At 35.3% G+C, this 21,422-nt stretch overlaps 1 protein-coding gene across 18 annotated transcripts in view; it reads right to left on the reverse strand.

Moving 5' to 3' along the window:
• Positions 1-21,422, reverse strand: part of PTPRD (protein tyrosine phosphatase receptor type D) — a 368,346-nt gene that overhangs the window by 91,521 nt on the left and 255,403 nt on the right. For 10 of the 18 annotated variants that reach the window (XM_071579819.1, XM_071579818.1, XM_071579817.1 and 7 more), the window contains 6 exons: positions 16,867-17,454; positions 16,341-16,438; positions 15,212-15,465; positions 10,814-10,904; positions 4,825-5,034; positions 1,380-1,540 (listed from right to left, as the gene is read on the reverse strand). In XM_071579819.1, the coding sequence (XP_071435920.1) occupies positions 1,380-1,540; positions 4,825-5,034; positions 10,814-10,904; positions 15,212-15,465; positions 16,341-16,438; positions 16,867-17,454 (1,402 nt within the window). Of the gene's footprint in view, positions 1-1,379; positions 1,541-4,824; positions 5,035-10,813; positions 10,905-15,211; positions 15,466-16,340; positions 16,442-16,866; positions 17,455-21,422 lie in introns of all 18 variants that reach the window. The other 8 variants (XM_071579825.1, XM_071579823.1, XM_071579824.1 and 5 more) reach the window with 2 other exon arrangements.

Below are 21,422 nucleotides of genomic sequence, written 5' to 3' on the forward strand. Positions count from 1 at the left end.
CTATGGTTCCATAAATATAAATAGTTTTTCCAGAAGCAGTTGCATGCATATCTGATTTATATGCTATTGTTTGCATTTTTTTGTAGACTGGGAGAGGATTTACTTTTAATACTTCAAAATAATCGGAAGAAAGGAGTATTTCACATAGCTATGACTGGTTTTTGAAGTGACAGACAGACACACTAGTTGCTAACCAATTAGATGGGCTGAGACGCTATGCTCTAATAGAAATGTCCAGGAGACACAGTATTTGAAAGCAACAGACCATGTGTTATGCTGCTGTATGATTACAGCCCTAAAAACATTCATAAATATGTGTCTATTTGGAATCCAAAGCTCAAGTTAACTCTGGAGTGGTTATTTATGCTGAACAGAGAATTCCTTCCAAAACCTGGAGCCAGTTCTCTATATGCAGCTTCAGAGGGGTTTGACAGGAGACACTTAAGAGTGGGAAGAGCATGCAGGCTATCTGGATTTAAATATTTATGTTCAGTGATAGCATCATAGCTGGTAATTTTAGAAGACATACTCCATATAACGAAATTATTTCTAGTGCACCAACTCCCCAGAAGTTTACAGCACTTTTATAGTACTCTCCAGTCATATCAATATATTTAAAAAATGTATTAGAAACAAAATCTAAACATCAAAATAAACTTTTTGGGTTTGATTCTTTGGTTTTGATTTAGTATCTTGAACCCTGTGGACTCATTCACATTGTAAAAGGCTACCACATATAAATTATGGCATTACACACAGTTTGCAGTGTATGTGTTGTAAGGCAGACGGTAGTCCTTTGTGTAATAGCAATGCTATGACTGTGTCACAGACAGTAAAAAAAATAAGTGAAACTTGATCTCATTGCAAGACTAATAGAAAGCAGCTATTTAATGTCCCTTTAATCTCTCAGTTCAGAGTTTTCATATACACTGCTAAATTGAGGCCCACTGTCAAAAATAAAAAATTACTTGAGTGGAGATAAGAATCCTGTTTAACATCAATCTGAATGTAACCTCTAATGTATTACTATTATGCACCTAAAAACAAGTTTTAAAAAGTCAAATGTGCAAATTCCATACATATTTATATGCAGCACATATTTATTTTCTTTGCATACAAATGTATGCAAATTGGAAAAAAATTAAATGCAGAAGTGTTAATATGCCACAGCAGAAAAATGTACCCGCATACCTGTAATTATTGGAAACTTTCAGTCAAAATTTCTGCAGTATTCTGGAAACCATTAATAAATATTGAAATATCCCAAAGCAATGACAGTTACCATGGTAGCACAAAAATAGAGTATGGAACAGCATTACAAAATGACAAACATGTCTGGAAGTTATGTCCCTAGTAAGAAAACTAAAAGGTAAACATACCTTTTATAAAGAAGTATAGCAATAACAATACAGATGATAAACACCACTGCAAGAACTGGTCCAACAACCCAAATCAAACCTTCTTCCTCATCTGTTATTGGCTGGGGATCAAGATCCATTGACACAACGGGATCAGAATATGGGCTGGTTGCATACATGGTCTAGAGAAATAAAAATAATTCTTACTTAATCATGAAGGAGTGCATTTAAAATATTAACTATCCAAGATCTATAGCAAATGGATGAAAGATGATGATGCAATGAACAAAACAAAGTGGAAATGCTATTTTTCTTGAAAATAGGCAGCATATAAACTTGCAAACTGAATAGTGTATTGCTATTACTATTTTTATTTTGTGTTCCACATATTAGAAGTGAGCTGCAGAAAAATGATGTAACACAGTCCTTCCAGAACAATTTGCTACTTAAGCAGAGAGTAAGAAAATGAACTTGTATGACACTGAGAAATATAACACATCAGTTACTCATTTTTTTTGTTTTAGTTTCATACTGGCTTAACTGTTTCTTTCTGAACGATATGTAAAGGTACTTCCAACAGAACGAGACTACTAGAGGTAAAACTACAGGTGACTGAATGTAGAAGGTTTATAGGAAAGGTTCTTACGGCCATAGTACAGTACATTTTCACCAGTCAAAAACTGACTGATAGAGTATTCTTATTATTACAGAAGATGGAAACAACTTGAATTTAAGAACGGAAAACAGGAGAAGTCACTGCAGAACATGAAAGGAAGCTAAACACTTAGTCTTTTATAGGGATGAAACTAGAATTCAAGAGGGACTGTTGAAATCTTTGTTTTACTGGCTGGTGTAAAGCAACTGGCATAGGGCAAGACCTGTGATAAGAAAGTTGGGTTTTTTTCATGGTCTGACCTCAGATGTTTGATTCATGGTTGAGTACAGAGCTAAAATTACAGACAGGACAGGTTGAGGAGACAGCCTGCTAAAACTGGATAATTCAAAGAACTCCATGTTACAGTAATGTCAGAAACAGAAACTCGCTTGTACAAATTTTGTCTTTGCTGGAGTGTCTTCATCAGTGCTAAACTAGAATTTAAACTACAGCTCTTGCAAAGAACTTAAAATCTTGATTCAGCAGTAGATCAGGAACGTCAGCTAAGATATAGTAAGATAACGAGGAGAAGAGATTAGCTTCCATTTACATGTTTGAACTGTAGTCTGAAAGATGCCCTAAGCCAGGACAAGTGTTATCAAAGGAGACATGTTATTTTACACTTCATTTGGCCTTGTTTTGGGCTCTGGGCTACAACAGTGTCTGGTTTTGAGACAAGATTAGGATGGGCAAAGCTGAGGCACTTACACTAGCTGGTAAGGAGCTAGCATCCATGCCAACAATCTCCAGTTGTGTTACCGTCTTTTACTAAAAGTAGTACTTGGCATTAAAAAACTCCAATGTTTTAAGTCTTGGTCATTGTTTGGAAATTGGGCAACCTTCAGGTACCATTCCTGAAACACCCTAGCTGAATGAAGTTTATTTCCCAGCTTCAGTATTCTCAAAAGATAGAACGAATCCCATTGCTACAGGAAGAAACTCTTTTTATTTAGCCTCTTCCCTTGGAGCAGGCAGCAAAAATGCCTGGAAAAAGATACAGAGGGATATTAAGGGCAACACTGTTGCTTTTAATTTCCAACATACTTGTATTAAGGACTAATTTAAACTCATTTATTATTGTGTCAAATTTATCTTATTTTTTTCTCCCTCTTAAGGACCTGCTTAACATATTTGTAGATTTTAATCATAAGCACTCTCAGCTTCCATTTTATGAAGTTAAAACAAACTCCGACCTTTCCATGCTCTTTTAAACCGAATTCTCCATGCTACCAATAAACAGAGAAATTTTTTGTTCTCTGAAGAAATCTTATGTAAAATGCAGTGTTTGAATACCAGGAAAAACATCCCTTGCAAGTTGAACTCCTGCACTACTGGGATCTACAGTCCTAGAAGAAAAACAGCTATATTAAGTAAGAGTGGATACATTGAAGCATTGAAAGTTGAATTTCACTCACCCTTAACTATTCACACTCTGTGGGTACCTCATGCTACTCAATCACATAAACATTTCAGATGGCATGCTAAACCAGTTATTAACCATACTGTAAGTTTAATAATGACTTCTGAAATCATCTGGAGCAGGACCCTAGACAGATTATGCCATATGAACCTTTTCAATTGTCAAACCTGTTTCTTCCTGATTTTTAATTCTGATTTCTCTCTAAGAAAGCAACAAGTTTAGGTCATTTATATGAAATGACTAATGTCTTAATTCAAATAAAAACCTCATAAACCCATACTTTATATGGAAAAGATCAGTTTTACTACAGGTAATTTCTGTCATAAAGATTTATGTACATTTAACTTTATGGTCAAAAGCTGTTTATCTTCTCCAGTTTGATCCTTTGTGATGCAACACTTGCAGAATTATCTGTCTATGCAGTCCATGTCAAAAAGCAAAAATTGAACTTTTGATTTATATTAGAGCTTCCACAGGGCACCTACGTTACTTTCAAACAAGGTTATTTATCTGAAAGTGTTCAAAAAGTGGAACTACTTCCTCATTGTGTTTTAAGTAGGAAAATTCCATTGACACCAAGAAAACAATTGCAAGGTTACACACTGGAAAACATTTGACTAACATTCAGAGTATTGGTGGTGTAGTGTGCAGTGGCTGATCCTGCAAATGTACCTGTCAGGTTTAAGTTACCAATTAGAAAGATACTGTATTACACACTGTATGTTAAAATGTTGATGTGCATTGCACCTTCTTTCAATGTCCAATTTATGCCTATTTTTTTAATATATGCAGTAGGTTAACTCATGCATAAAGAGACATAACTACAAAATGAATTATGTAAAGAGAGCTCATTATTTACCTCACTTCTGGAATTTTCCATATTGAATTGTCTACCAACTTTCTAACGATTTACTGATAAAGTTGTTATGCAATGAGAGCAACTAAAGAAGGTAGTTGTGCATGTCTCTGGTTCTGTGGATCTTTCCAAGAATCCTGTCTATCCTACACCATTATTCAACGGTAACATTAAGGCAAGAGAGGAACTGTAAATACATTAAGAAAAAAAAGGTGCTGTGACCTTCATGCCTCAGATGCTGTGTCCGTGGTCACAAATACCAGAGCATGTAATTTGCAAAGGATCACCACATAGCTAATAAAAGGTAATTCTTAGGTTTCATTTTTATACATAAGGAACACACAGGACTGCAACCAGAAGAGAAAAGTTTAAGGAATTAATTGTCACTAAGCATGGAAACACTCGCTTTACAGATGCTCTGACATATAATGTAAAAAAACAATAAAAAAGCTTTTGAAAAGTGGAAGAAACATTGAAAAATGTTTTCATTAATGTGGAAAGGTAATTTTGAGATTGAAAACATTAATTAACTTACAGATTCAGAGTGTTCCATTACAGCCAACACAAAGAAGACATATTCTTGACCACTCTGCAGTTGCTTATTCTCAAATCCACCATAATGCTTCTTATCCCCCAAAGTGAATTCCGTAGGAAGAACTTCAAAGTGAGCTGCAATATATGGCTTTAATTCAACTTCCCTCCCAAGACGAATGCTTCTGCGTTTCCTAGCTATCTCCTTAAGCAGCTTTAGAATGAAGGGAGGGGAAAGGCAGAGAGAAAGAGGAAACATGAACAGAAAGATAACTGTTAACAATTTTAATGTAACTTGTTGACAATGTAATGAGAAAATTTATTGCATGATCAGGCAATACGAAAATAAGTTTAACCACATTTCATGGGACATATCCGTATCACTAAACCAATTCTTGCAAAATCTTACAATTTCTTGTCCTTCTTGTTAAGCCAAGATATTAGGAGGCAACTGCACTGCCCAGAGCACAAACACATCACAATTTTCAGGTTGTTGTATCTGGGGCAGGGGAGGAGGTGGGGAGGGAAAGGAATAAATACACTGTCTTCGAGGACATATATATACACATATCATACCACATATATATTTTATATATATTAAAGTAGTAATGGAATAGAATTATAGAATTAATTATGTTGGAAAGGACTTTTAAGGTCGAGTTCAGCCATTAACCTAACCCTGACAAGTCCACCATTAACCTTGTCTATAATCACCACAACTACACAACTTTTTAAATACCACCAGGAACAGTGACTCAACCACTTTTGAAAAACAAAGCTAAAATTTACATCAGCACATTTTTGACAAGATTAGATGCTAGGCTTAAACTTGGAAAACATGCTAACCAATAAAGGAACTTAAGCTCAGCTGGTATAATCTATTAATTAATTATTTACTAGATCAGACAAATGCTTCTTCAATCCCTTTCATCACTCTAGATATACTGGCATTCCACAAAATTTAATCTGATTTGATTACAAGGAATATGAACTTTTCATGTGTGGTAAGTGATGACTTCTAAGGCTTCATTCTGTTTCCCCTCATTTTTCATTTATGAAACTTTATTCAATGCCCTGTAGTTTCAGATTTCAATCACAAATTTTTCTAAGGTCGCACAGTTGTTTTAGTTTTTTTAGTACACAAGTATTTCTAATACAGTGTATTAGCACAAAATACTTTGTTAGGAGGAGGAGACAAATCAATAAAAAAAGGTATTAAAATCCAATCTTAACTACATACATTCATTTTAAAGAACACGTATAATTAGGGAAGCTCTGTCTTGATTCAGACTCTTTTGTAGTGTTGGGCCACAGCTTAGCTAGCACATCTTTTTGCCTTCCCCTCATGGGGTCTTGTATTTTGCAACTACACAACTGATGATTTCAATGCATTTAAGCCAACCTAATGTTAATTCTACTACTGAGAAAGACACTTTTAATACTGATTACTTTAAGACCCCTTCTCACTGACTTCAGAATTTCAAACACAGGCTACAGACATGTAAGCAACGGGTTACCACTTGGATCCAAACTTCCTTAGCAATGTGGACATTTGGAGGTTACACCTTCAAGGATCTATGTAGCCAACTGCTTTCCAGCTCTAAGGTTGAGCCTGTTCCCTGTTGCTGAGATTTTACATTCATTTAACTCTATCAATTTCCAGGCACAAAAGCTAGTACACTACAATGGATCCCTTGAGCAAAAAAAGAACTGGCCATAACCTGAGACTAGAAATCATTATTCATTGCTCAAGGACACTATTGCAATCAGCAGTCCATATTTCTCTTTCATTCTTCCTAAACAGTTTAATGAGCAGCTAGAGTCAATTTGTGTCGTATAAAAATGAGTGCTGTAGAGAACTGTAATATTCAAAAGATTTCTATTTAGTTACTTTATTGAAGGTGACTCTCACATCTGTTGGTAGCTTCCTATGCCTCAGGTAGAGTTACTAAATGCAGAACATGAGTCAGAGACTCATCAAGGTTTGTTCCACATTAGATCAGCCCTTATAAGATCTGCTGAGGGAAGCACTCTGAAAAGTTTGTCTCTATACGAAGTCATGTTTTACAAGGATAATAAGAGCTATGCAGAGTGCTGTACACTGGCTATCCTGAAATCTGCTGAGACACAAAGCTAAATATTCAAGTATAGCTGGAAATCAGGCACCATAAATACGGCAGTACTAGTACGTAGTTTTTGCCATCTCTGAAAATAACTGGTATTTTCATTTCTGGCTACCATTTTCACTGAAATTTAAAGTTACTTGTATGGCTATCTCAAATAAATTCTTTATCATGTTTCCAGATTATACCATATTTACAATTTAGATTTTAAGTAACTCAAAATGTCGAAATACTGCATGAGTAGTGCAATCAAAATTAGAGTGGAATTGAGAGGGGAAGAAAAATGTTTGATCTTGATTATTTCTCTTTGAAATAGTAACAGAAAATGCATATAATTTGAAGAAAAAGCAATGCTGAAGTATGTATTACAGTGATCAGCAAGTGAGTTTTAGCACCGAATGCTAAGAGCTAATCAGCTGGGTCAAACAAAATTTGTGAAACTTTTTCAAAGCTGATTATTCCTCACCAAAGGCCACCTAAACATAGGTGTGTTTATCTGCAGATAAAAATTTTGTCAGTAACATTGACTACACATGACTGATTGGAACTCCGGTGAACCTCTGGCCTTATTCACGTTTCATGTATAAATGGGGTTGTTGCCAGATATATTTACTTGCTCATGTATCTACTTTATACACAGATTTCAACAGAATTACTGAATTCATTTAAGACTGAACATGCAGACTTTTAGTTAGGTTTTACTACTTACAAATTTAAAATAATTGTACTAGGTAATACAGAAAGTCCTACTTTTTCTATTTCATTTATTTGCATGAAACATTTATTTAAAGTCACTAGATCTCATGATCTTGGGAATAAAATGAAATTTCAAGTTAAAAAAGGACCCTATCTCTAATAACTATTTTTTTTAGATATATAACATCTTGTCCATAATCTGCTCTAAAACTATGCATTTATCTTAGTTTCTTTCAGAATTGAGGTTCAAGAAAACAAGAATATTAGGTAACTAAAATAAGGCTGGAGAGTCTTCTGGCCTGGCGAGTTATGTACTGGAGTTAACTTTCCAGAAATGTGTTACTAGCACATACTTTTCTTTTGACAATCTAAGCAAAGTATTTAGAACATAGTTCTTTGGGAAATATATTTCCCAGCTGTTTCTGATATTAGCCACATATCTGAGATTGTACTAAAACCATAAATATGCACAAGTATCTTCACTTGACCATCAGGAACTATTTGCTCAGAGAGTAGTGTGTGTGGGGTTTGTGGTATTTGTTTGTTTCTTTGTGGGTTTTTTTGGGGGGAAGGAGGTTTGTTGCTTTTTGGTGTTTGTTTTGTGGTTTGTTTTTGTTTGTTTTGGGGTATGACTTTGGTTTTTTGTTTTGGTTTGTCATGGGGGATTTTTTCGTGATTTTTTTTTTTGGTCAAGGTTCTTTTCATTTGGTTTGGTTGTTTTTTTCCCAAATGCATTTATTGTGGCACTGCAATCACATGCTTGTCAGAAATGGTACAGTTGATTAAACTGTGCACATATTTTCTAAAGCTGGAAGCAAAATAGTCTTTTAAATAATAGAAACTTGATGAGTTGGTATGATACACAGTTGTTGCCTGCTTTTAATGTTTTTCCCTACTCAGGCCTTGTTATTTATATTGGTGGCAATTGTAAAAGATGTATCAAGGGGTTTAGTTCTTTATCAGAAATAATTTTCATTTTCCAGTCAATGCGTATCTTATTTCTTTCACCATTAATTCTATGATGTGGTCTCAATTATCAGTAGAAGTGGGAAACAACCCATCCCGACTGAAATATTTCTGAATTAATAAAAGCTCTTTATCAATCTGTTCTACAGACTAATGCACCACAACTTGCAGGATTATTAAAATGACCCTTTGTTATGGGAATCAGCAGGAACTATAGAATTTAATTGCCAAAAAGTTCAATGTCATCTGGCACTTATCCTTTAATCTGTTAATGCTGCTGAATGCGACTACAGCCTTTGTATGTTAAGAGTGGGTGGTAATATTAAATCAGTTTCCATCACTATATGGATTTTCCTGTCAGAGTTTTACTATTTAACTGTATTTTATGTTACCTATGACCATGATCATGAGCTGATGGCATTTGCAATCCAAATTCTTTCTTGGATAGAAGGTAAAAGGGTAGAAGAAAATAGGGTAGAAGATAATAGACCAAAGCAAGCCATTGCTGTGATTCAATGTAGTGAGATGATCACCATGATCACCATGATCCTGATCAAGAAAATACACAGGATTAAGGACTTGCCTGTTGCTGTGATAAAGACTGAAAGAACTCAGTTTATATTTTTGAAGGTTTCTACAGCAGTTGGTCAGGTTTAGGGAAGAGATTTATTTCCTTACATTTTGGTGGAAATTTTGAAATTTATGTCCATTTTGTCAATGTCAGGAGAGAAAGAAAACCTTGGCAGTTGCTTGCAGATGATCACCACTTGACAGTAATTATATTATGGAAAAACATATGGTGAAGCATCTCTGGTACATAAAACCACCGAAAGAAAATGGAAAAATGGATGGAATCCAGTCAAAAGATAACTAAATCAGGGGTAAAAAAATGGAATTGCAGAGATATTACAGGTACAGATTACCACAGTATGTGGAAATCCTGGTCAGATACAACTCTAGTAATAATAATACCACTGCCTGATTTTCATAGAATCAAAGAATCACAGAATCAGTTGGGTTGGAAGAGACCTCCAACATCATCAAGTCCAACCTTAATCCAACCCCTCCTTGATTACAAGATCATGGCACTAAGTGCCATGTGCAGTCTCACCTTAAAAACCTCCAGGGTCGGAGAATCCACCACCTCCCTGGGCAGGCCGTTCCAATACCTGACCACTCTCTCTGTAAAGAACTTCTTCCTGATATCCAACCTAGATCTCCCCTGCCAGAGCTTAAGCCCGTGCCCTCTTGTCCTACTGTTGGTTGCCTGGGAGAAGAGACCAATCCCCACCTGGCTACGACATCCTTTTAGATAGTTGTAGAGACTGATAAAGTCTCCACTGAGCCTCCTCTTCTCCAGGCTAAACAACCCCAGCTACCTCAGCCTTTCCTCATAGGACTTTTATACAAGCCTTTCATATGGGGAACTCAAAAGAGCTTTAAAATCATAAATATTAGTATTACTCCAAATTTACAGACTGAAAGAAGACAGACAAGTTCGTAAGAGCTATACTGTCCTTCAGTAAAATGGAACATAGGACTGAATGCTGACACTATACTTCCTGGAATTATTATTATATCAATAACATATGGAATTGATTTCTAATATTACTGGGCTTATATTTAAAATGAAAGAACTTGCACCCTTGGGGTTAGTGTCATTTATAGCGTCAAATGAAGACACAATTTTTCTCTTTCCTAATTCACTCATTCATTTGTCAGAGCATAAACTGTTGGTAGAGTGGAGGCTACTTCTGATCAGAAGTATTACAGTATATGAGAATCAGGAAAAAACACCACCAAAAGGTCAAATGTTAAATTGCAGTGCAAATTACAATTCAGCATTTGTTAACAGACTTAGTAAACACCCTACTAATGAACTAGACCTTTATTAGGGTTCATACCATTGGTGATTAAGCTTTGGCTGACAACTCATTTCACCTCCTGCACTTTTGCATCACTCTAAAATAGGAAAAGACTAAAATATTAATGTCAACAAATATTAGACACTTTTTGTGCTTTATTGCAACTTAATGTCTTTACTGTCTTCTCACTTATGTAATTTGAACCTTTGTTTCAGTTCCCACAGGCTGATTCAAATTTAAATTATCCTGACAACCAAAACTGTTTAAACTGGTGAGTTAATCACATACAACTAATACTGTTTCTTTAATAAAGGAGAAGACAAAAACACCCCACATACAGTACCTCATCTAGTTCCATTTCATCTGGACTCTCCCATGGTTTGATAAACTTTCCACGAGATCTCTTCAAAGGCACAATAACTATGTAATAGCCTCTGTAAATGAAAGTTGGATGAAAAGTGAAGTTGAAGGAAAAGGAGTAGATAAATTGGTGGAGTAGGTATCTGTTCAGAATAATTTCAGAGAATGATGTCATGTTGAGAGTCAACTTTTGCACATTAATATGTCACTGCAGCCTTCCAAGCACAGCTGTAAACATTCACACTCTTCAAAACATCAATTGTAAAACATTTGACAAACAAATGGCACCAATTACCTGACTTGTTGCTCAAATATATAAATATTTATAATAAACTTTAATTACAATGTTCTAAAATGCCTTCAGAAGATACAAGAGCCATGGGATATTTGTGCCCTGCTACTATCACACTGCAAAAAAAACCCCCAAGCTACTACATTGAAAGATATTACCATATATTTACATCTCAATTACCACCACATCTTCCGCCATTATAATATATAATCAGAACAGTAGGTTAACATCATGTGTTTGTTGATGCCAATAGTACGATAAAGAGAAAATAAAGAAAACATGGCATATACTTCACTCATACTCCCTTTGCTTTTGAGTATCAATCACCATCAGCCTTATCTCTTTATGTATTCTGTTCACAGTGATAGCCAAGAGAGCTTGATTTATGCTCTCTTTATAGCTAGGATTTGCACATTACATATATCAGTTTTTCTCAGAAATGTTTTCCTGAAACTATGTTCCTTCTCCCTACCCATGGAGACTAGTATAATAGAGATCTGATACTTTCCTTGTTTATTTCAAAAAGTCGGGATATATGCTAGGCAGATACATAATTTCACATTAGTGTGAGGCAAGAAGCAGTAGAATTACAACAGGAGGACATCCAGGATAGAATAATATATACATCTTCTTGATAAACACACTTGTCAAAGTCAAGCACTCTCCATTCTATGGAATTGAGAAAGAAGGAGGTTTTCTTTGTTTCTAGTAACAACAGCTTATGAAGGTGTTTCTGGATCTCCATTATGGAAGACAATTTTAGCGTTTCATGGACCATCTCCTCTTCCAGTCTGCCTTATTTTTATAGCCCATTCAACCTTCTGCAGCACTGACTGTTCATTTTACTCATGCAATGCACTTGAAAATCCTAAGTAATTAACAAAAAAGGGTCTACAGAAAAGGAGCTGCAATAAAATTGATTAAAGACTATCTCAGTCTAAATCAACTATAAACTACCTTTTTTCCATACCACTGAAAGCCGTTGATCCATTTTAATTGTCTTCTTACTTACAACTTCTTCCCATAAAAGAAATGTAACAAACTTTGAATTTTTAGCTTCTATAGTAGGTGCACACATTCAATTATTCTTGTGTTAAGAAATTTGAGAAAGTTTTCTGTGTAAATTCCAACAGAAGATGCTGGAAAGAACTGTTGCCTATAGATTTTTAAGTACTGCTCATTTGCTGTATTCCAGTATTTTAAAGAAATCTGCCACATGCATTCTTACAGTGACAATATTAAATCATCTTTTACACTGAAGTTCGTCTACAAAACCAGTAAGTCTGGTTGAACCCAAATCCCTGAGTAAGTATATGAAAAATTCTTTGGTTTCATGAATAACAGATCCTAATGAACACTTAGTTTTCCATGTGTACAATAGGTACAACTTACATACCTTTTCTTTAACAGATGCCTAAGAATCAAGACAAAAACCAATTGACAACTCGTCCCTTTATGTCTTTCAAACATCAAAGATACATCAGCTGGACGAACTGCGTAATAGCCTCACGTATAATTTTTTTCTTCTTCCTCTTTTTATGTTTTAAATTAACAGTGTTCATACAGTTTTTTCAATCAAGGAACTTCAGCAGGTAAATGTTATTTTCACACTCCTTCTCACTTCCTTCATCCAAACCTGCTACTCATAACTTTGAATATCTACTAAGACTTTCAACACATAAACAGTACTATAAGCTGAAAGAAAACTAGATCAATTGTAAGCAGAAAAATGAAAATTTTCACACCAATATACAGTGCTGCAAATTGTGAAGGACAACCAAGTTCTGTGATTTCTAGCTAACTCCAGAAGATGTAACATTTATTGTAAAACAAGTTTTATTGTTTCTTTTGTTATACCCTTGTTTGTTTTTTAGGGTTTTCTTTATGGGGAGGGGAGGAGAGAAAGGGGAGAAGTGAGCGGTTTGTTTGGATATTGCCTGATATATTGAATATTTTGAAGACCTCTTTCACCTTCTGTGTAATTAATATTATTGAAAACTTCTCAGTACTTCATCATAAGCTAGAGACAATCCTGAGCACATAATCTACCAATAGAGTAATAAGTCTAAAAATGTTGGCATAACTACTACATAAAATTGTTCTTCCCATACAAAGAGTACAGTAGAATAATTTTACTTATTCTAGCAAACATTGGATCAGGTTTTTCTGGTCAGTATGTAGCTGATTTGTAGTGTCTGCTCCAAGGGTCAAGTCAATCCTTGTTGTTTTGTTTTACTATCTCAACTCAATCAAATCTTCTTAGAAAACAGATAGAGAAGGCAAAAATACATTATTTGCAAAACCGGCAGTTGGACCCCGTAAATTTAATGTACCTTTGATGATGTCACTTTGACTCTATAATTTTCTTACAGTACATAAAAGGAAGGGCATTGGCTCATTTTCCACTGCTATATTCTGCTACTGTTTGACCAGCTATTCTGCAATTATTTTCTCTCCGTGAATGCTTTGCCTCATAAATCTTTTTTGACTCATTCTATCTTCAGTCTTCCTTAGCTGCATTTATTACTGACCGCATCTTACTCAATCTAATGATAATGACTACATTTTTCAGTTTTTCATCCTTTTAATGTCTCAAAGTCATTTATTTCTTGACCTTACCTGCCTCAAAATCCTCAATCCATAATGAAAAAGAGGGGTAGCTTTCTACAAAGCTGTCAGCAAAAATCCACCAGGGAGAGGACAAGTTGAATCCCAAACAATCTTTAATGATTGGCTATTTTCCTCACCATTTTCTTTACATTACACATGGGAACCTTACAGACCAACAAGAATCACTATAAGCAGAGCAATAACACATATTGATTGTACTATGCTTTGTGTTTTCCTGGCAAATCTTTATTGTCTAACCTTTCTAATCCCTAACCATGTAATGGCTGACCATGTGCCGTCAGGCCTTTAGTCCTATTTCTGTTGTTTAAATTTCCATGGCAACTGTTCGTTCGCCCCCCCCCCCTCCCCCCCCTTCCCCAGTCTAAGCAACCACTAGAAAACTGCCTATTTTTTCAGCAAAATCTCTGGTTTTCTTTCTGAGACCAGTGGAGAGTGCCTGGTATTTTTCTCTTGATAAAAAAACTTCACAATTAAACATTGTGAATTAATATAAGTGCAGCAGCTATTCTTTAAAACTCCACATAATGGAGTCATTCAGGAATGACTAAGTCTGAGTACTTCAAGGAGCTACAGCAGGGTAGTTACTTATTTATGGGTCATTCATTCTTTTTAAGAGGATATATTGTTCAATCTATAACTGTTTTTCTGCATCCCTCATTTTGCAATCACTGATGAAACATAGATGTAGTTTCAGAAAAATCTATATTCTCCAAACAGGTTTTACATATCTGGGTACATGACAAACTTAGTGAGTAGATCTAGTTGGAAGTGACCTATAATGATTTTCAGTCCTACTACCTGACCACTTCATGGCTGACCAAAAGTCAAAAAAATTATTGAGGGCATTGTCCATATGCCTCTTAAACACTGACATGCCTGGGACATTGATCACCTTAGCAGGAAGCCTATTCTAGTGTTTAAAAACTGTCTCAGTAAATAAATGCTTTCTAATTGCCATCTGAACCTCCCCTGACATGCAGCTCTGAGGCATTGCCTCATGCCCTATGGGAGATCAGCGTCTCTCTCTCTACTTCTCTTTCTCAGGAAGCAAGGATGAGCCCTCAACCTTCTTTGATCCAAACTAGACAAGCCAAAAGTCTTTAGCAGCTCCTCACAGGACATGGTATTTTTTGAGTCCTTCCACCAGCTTTGTTGCCCTTTGCTGGATGCACTCAAGGACCTTTACAACAGAATGTAGCATTTGTTTCTGTTACAATTCACGCCACTGATGATTGCCCAGTGCTTCAACCTATTTATATCCCTCAGTAAGGCCTCTTGTCCCTTGAGAGAGTGAACAGCACTTCCAAGTTTACTATAATCAAGTATTACCCATGTATTAGTTCAAATACTACCTCAGAGTATTGTACTTTCTACACCATTATTAAGAATATAGTCTTGGTCCATCATGAAAAGTTTCTTTTGGAGATAAAAGCAATAGTATGTAATTCATTCACTCACTTTATATTCTCATTTGAAGGTACTTCTGGAAGTTCCACAGTTATCATGCCATCTAAGTTGGTCTTTCCAATGAAGACTGGCTTTGTCCGAAGCACATCTGGCGCAGTCTTTGCTGTCACTCTGTGCTGAAGACCCCCAGCACTATTCCCTCTGTTTGTCAGCACAAATGAGTATGAAGTCTCTGGCTTCAAGTTAGTGATCAGCTTTTGAGTAGCACGTCCATCAACCTCCATTTTCCCATCATCATAGAGGATCTATATTAATATGCAAAAATGAAGGTGGTTTTCATTACTAAGAGAAGGCAAATGATACTGTCATACTGAATTCAGGAATGAATCTAGTATAAGTTCAAAATTAAAGTTACTGGCCATTTTAGGCTCTAAAATAACACTGAATTCACTACTCAAATTTCTCACTTTTGCGGGGTGGGGAGGGCGGGGGAGGGAAAAGAACTACATTAATCTAAAGCAATGTAAGCACTCCTAAAGTCCAACTTTGGTTTTTCAAAATAAGTATCTTTGCTTGAACCCAGAACTTATAGCAAAGCACTCTTGTTAAAGGTACCTTGACTTTTTCATTTACATGCCTTATTTAGAAAACTGCTTGCAACATTTACATCATAAAATACACAAGACATTAAGAATGATGCGGATGAAATTCCAGGCAGACTGCAGGTTACACAGAGTCTTTATATCTGTCTAATGCTGCAGTTAAGGGAGTAAGAGTGGTAAAGCAAAAATGTGTTGCAAATATAAGGAGACAAAAACCAAAATGGTATTCAATTGCAGTCACTAAAGAAATAAGTAAAACAAAAAGGAAAAGAAAGCATTATTTTCTTTCACTGTTTTATATAAAATATTGTAGCAATGAACTACAAATTAGCAAGATGTTCTTATCATGCATATTAACCAGTATGAGCCTGACTTGGAAACACTGCCACAACAGTGGAAAATGCATGGTGCTAAATGACTGAATTTAACAGCAATGTTAAATTAGTATGCAATCTTAAACAGAACCTAATAGATACCAAAAAAATTCCCCATATTCAGCAAGCTACTCAGATAGGTGAAGGACATTCTCTAGTCTTTTATTTCTCTTGGAAAAAATGAGAAAATGGAAAGTAACTTACCTTGAAAGGCAAGGCTGAATTGTAGTTTTCTGGAATTTCCCAGGACAGTAAAACAGAAGTCTTCATTACTGCTTTAACATGAAAATTTTTTGCAAACACTGCTGGAAAAAAAGAAACAATGTATATTACCAATATCTTTGAGCTCAGACCTTGTTATATTTCCACTGATACTTAGGAGTATTAGTTTGCCGTTTAGGTCAAAAAATAACAAAGGTTCGGTTCTCCTACCTGTTTTTTCATATTTAAACACCACATTTAAACTCTCTCTCTTACTTAGTGAGAACCCAATATGCACATTTTCCTTACCTGAAAAAATTGTGGAGATGTTAGCCAGAACTTGCTTGGCAAGGGACAACTGAATTCTAAGGCACCCAAAACATATTAAGATTTACATACTTTACCTTTTGCATTTGATGAACCTATTTTTATGAATGGGCCAGTCAGTTTTATTTGTACCTTCAAAAACAGTGATATCCAAAGATCGATACTCCTTTAAAGGTCAACGCCATAAGCAGACAAATCCTACCTTGATCCACGGGTAGTGTCCTGAACTGGACACTTGGACTATATGGACCAGGCCCTTTGCTTGTGTGGGCACGTACTTTTACATCATATGTGGTATCTGGTTTCAAGCCAGAAAGTGTCATAGTGGTATCAGCAGGAACAACAGGGAGTTCAACTGGTTGGTAAGCAACATTGATATCTCTGTACAAGATGGTGTATTTGGTGATGATGCCATTTCTCTCTGCCAAGAGCGGCATCTGCCAAGTTAATTGAACAGATGTAGAAGTAGAGCTTTCTGAGTGGAGATTTTGGGGAAATCCACTGGGTACCTCTTCAGGAACAGAAATCTCTTTAACCATCTCCTCCCCAAAGCCCACTTTATTTCTAGCTGAGAGCCTGAAGACATAAGAAGCTCCTTTATGAATGTCTGTGGCCGTGAAGTGATCTTCCTTCTCCGAGAACTCCATGGTTGTAAATGTATCCACGTCTTTGCGACCAAATTTCAGGCGATAACCCTGCAGCGGGCCAAAAGTTTCCACAGGAGGATGCCACTGAATTAGAGCCGTGTTCATCTGTGTGTGGCTAATCACAAGCCGAGGTTTGCCTGGAACTGTAGCACAATGTTATTTACAGATGATAAATAGAAACAAAATTGTATGTACAATTCTTGAGCCTAGTTTTAGCAGGAATAGGGATGCATTTTCTGTTCCCTCACTCTTGGCTTGACTGTCTTATGAGAGAAATAATGTATGCCTCCCGCAATATTAAGTCATGCAGTATAATGAACTGCAACAGTAGAGACATTTATTGCATTTTTGTCTTCTTTCCTTACAATTATTTCTAAATAAAGAGAACATTCAGAGGCACAGGACATAGGAACACGAATCAAGAAGTAAAACTTTGAGCAGACTTCTTATAAGTGGTTCTGTCTCACTTAAAAATCCTTGCTTGAATAAAGGAAAAAAAGGAGCACTGTCATAAGTGTTCATTAAATTAATCCAAGGCACATTCCCAGTAAACAGGGAAATAACTAATCATAATAATGGTAATAATAATGATAATAACAAGTTATAAATTACAAGTTTCTAGATAGGTGTAACATAACCTTTAATACTGATAGTTAAAATGTGTTTGAAGGAAATTCAGAACAACCTTGTCCTCAACAATCATTACTACATATGCTAGAACCCTATTCTATTTTCTGTACACAAATCACCTCCATCATGGGCAGTTTCAGCTTGAAGAGGTAGTACAGTTTGAAATTTAATTTTTGGATGGTCCTGGCTTATCACATATGACTTATTTTCCAGCATGGTCTTGGTGCATATGAACTGGATTTCTTCTTCTGAAGATTAAATTGGTAGCTCTTCTTAACCTGCACATCACATATACTCATATTCTTAACTGGTATCCATTAGTGCAAACTGATGATTTGTCTTTCAGAGATGTTCAGACTACAATTGTGGTAAGGACATTCAGTCTAAAGGATTAAGCTATTCATAATAGAGGTAGAAATCCCATTATACAATTTATGCAGTGCACATTTTCAGAGTCTCAATATCAATTGCTCTCATTTACTGTTCCAATTTATTTCTTCTAATTTATTCATATTCATTTATATACATTTCTTTTATATTTTCATTAATCTTTCTATTTCAAAATAGTCTGTTTCTATTACAATGAATTATTTGATACTGAAACATACCCATCATTGTTTAGAAATTTGGTGCTTGTTGTGTACCAATGCCTGACAGGTCAAGAGACTAGAATAATTGTGGGAGTAGTAGTGCAATGACTATGTAAGTCTTCAAAGAAGACTAATTAGTTTCATCCGCATTTGAAGTCTTCCCACGTGAAGAACTGCTTCTCTGTGAGCTCTGCTTCCTGTATTTAAACACTTCCAGAGATTTTACTACTCTTCAATTCTCAGGTACCCAGCAAATCAGATTGTTTTTGTCAGAAGTTCTGACTACCATTCCATAATGAATGAGGAATAAGGAGGGAAGAATGGCATGCCTTGAAGAAAATTCTGCATTTAGAAAGCTCTTTCCTCATTACATCTCTCTTAAAGTCATGACATTGCTTCCAATTTCCTAAGAACTACAGAAAGGTTTTATACAAATTTTCCAAAAATCCTTAATTTTAAATGTCTCTTTCACCTGGCAGCATTATTCCCAGGACTCTTGTGAATTTTTTTCCTCACCTTCTGGTGCATAGAGTATCTCTCTGATTAGTTCTAACTTTTTCTCATTGATAACTACAAGTATTTATGTAACAAAAAAACAGCTGTGAAGGTCTTTTGCAGGCCATATTTTTCTCTGTATTATAACTAATACTGACACCAATGTAGCACAAGAAAGAATTTTAAAAGAGTTCACACAGAAAGAATAAAAACTCCTTCAGCTTTCTAGAGAAGAGACTGCTGGAAGGTATCACTAAATTATTTTTGTGATAAATTGCACCATTTTTTTCTTGTGGCTGACCTCACAATCACAACTGCTTTTTAACTTTTGTGGTAATTACAGAGAAAGAAAGAAATTAGTACTTGCTCTTGATCAGAACAGGGGAACTAATAAAGCTTACTTATCCAATAAAATACCACATGACTAAAACAGTCAATAACAATGGTCACTTTTTTTTAACTATAGACCCTACTTGATATTGCAAAGTGGATACATTTCTTTTTATTTTCAGATAGCTTTCAGCTGACATTTACTTTCAGAATGATCACTTGTGAATATTACAGTCTTTTAGGATGAACGGCAGGATTCTTTGCAGTCCTATATACAATTGTGTAATGAAAGAGCTCTACCTAGAGACTTCCTAAGAACCTGAATTTTCTATTAGCACAAAAGAAGAGAAATTGTTCAGAAAAAAATATATTCTCTGATCTAGTGAAATCCTTTTCCATTACTCCACAGGAAGATATCTGACACATACCCCTTTACCATAAACATTACAGTTGCAATAGCACACCATTGCTAGTAGAAGAAGCTCACGCAAGCTGCCTCTGCTAAATTACCTGAAGAAATTTGTTCCTGTTAGCTGCTATAAAGTACACTACTGCCTCAACATAAATTTCCTCCTCTTAGCTGAAATCCGTATTTCAAGAGTGCTGCCCAGCATGACAGGAAATCTCAAATAATGGACATGCTATTGTACTTAGATTCTTCAGCTACTGTGACACAGAAATTACAGGTCTGACTAAAAACTTCATGAAAATTGTATGATATCACAATATAGGAACTCTTCATTTTTATCAAGGTCTTGTTACTCACACATTTTGTAACTTTGCCCCAAGTAATTTAATTTTCCAGTGCTTTGATTTAGAAATGTTAAGAAACAGTTTTTCTTCCATCTGATTTCAGTAACAAGGAGAGGAAATTGGAAGAAAGACAAAAAACACACTCTGAAGTGAAAATAGTAACAGCATTCAATGACTTTCCTAGTAACTCAGTTACTACACTGTAGACTTACTTATGTTTGGTGAATCCTTCATGTCTAAAATGGCAAATGATGGGTTTTTATCATTTATTGGACACAGCTAAATAGATACTTTTCATATGAATAGCATAGAGATTGCAAGCCTTTCCAGTAAATGTTCAGACATCTATCCTCTTTTCATATATCTTACAGATATAATCTCATTCTAACAGAGGTGCACCTGTGACCTTAACATCAAACTTTAAAAGTTTGCTGTATCTTAGTATTTGAATAGCACCTTTTTAGAAAAAAATAAATCAAGCGGAAGTGCAAAGAATAGGAGATTGTATTACAGGCCCTTGGTACTAATGCAACATTCCTTCACTTATGTGATGTGTTCTCATAGAAAGACAGTGAGCAAAAACCTCTTGATACTGACTAAATTTAATGTTCCTTTTTGCAAAAATCGGCTACAAATTTTGCTTACAAAAAGAGCTCAACCACAGCAGGCTGTATCACGAAGAGAAGAGATGGTCACACAAGCTGGTATATATAAAGCAGAAAAATGGTAACTACTGGTTATCCTACATACAGGAACAAATATTACTTTTCCAAAGGGTTAAACAAACAGCAAGAATGGTATAATATGTATTACATTTACAGACATGCCTCGGATTCTCTATTGCTCTCCTCTCAGGTTTATATGGAACATGGGGTATGTTCTATCTTTTTTAAGTAGAAGCTTCAGAGATCTTACAAGAGTGAAACAAGAATAGTCAAATAAGGATTAAATGCAGTGGAGCATTAAATTTTGGAAGCACATTTGCATACCCTACATTTATGTCTAGAAACTAATCAAATTGTAATTTATATAATTGTGTTTATTTAAATTTGGAACTAAACTTAAAAAAGAATATTGGATCAAGTGTCTTTTTCTTAAATCAAGTTCAAAATCAAGCAAGAAGTATATATAATTTTTTTTACCCAGACTATGAAAATTCAGGAAAGATAAGAAGTTAGAGACAAGGATATAGGTGTTTTTCCTATTAATAGAAGACGTGTTTTACATTTAGTGACTGTTTTAAAAATGGAGTCAGTCACTATAAATAAAAATACATATGCCTCCTGGACTTTATCTATAGCATAAACAATACC

Source organism: Pithys albifrons, chromosome Z (genome assembly GCF_047495875.1).
Source record: "Pithys albifrons albifrons isolate INPA30051 chromosome Z, PitAlb_v1, whole genome shotgun sequence".
Lineage (NCBI taxonomy): Eukaryota > Metazoa > Chordata > Aves > Passeriformes > Thamnophilidae > Pithys > Pithys albifrons.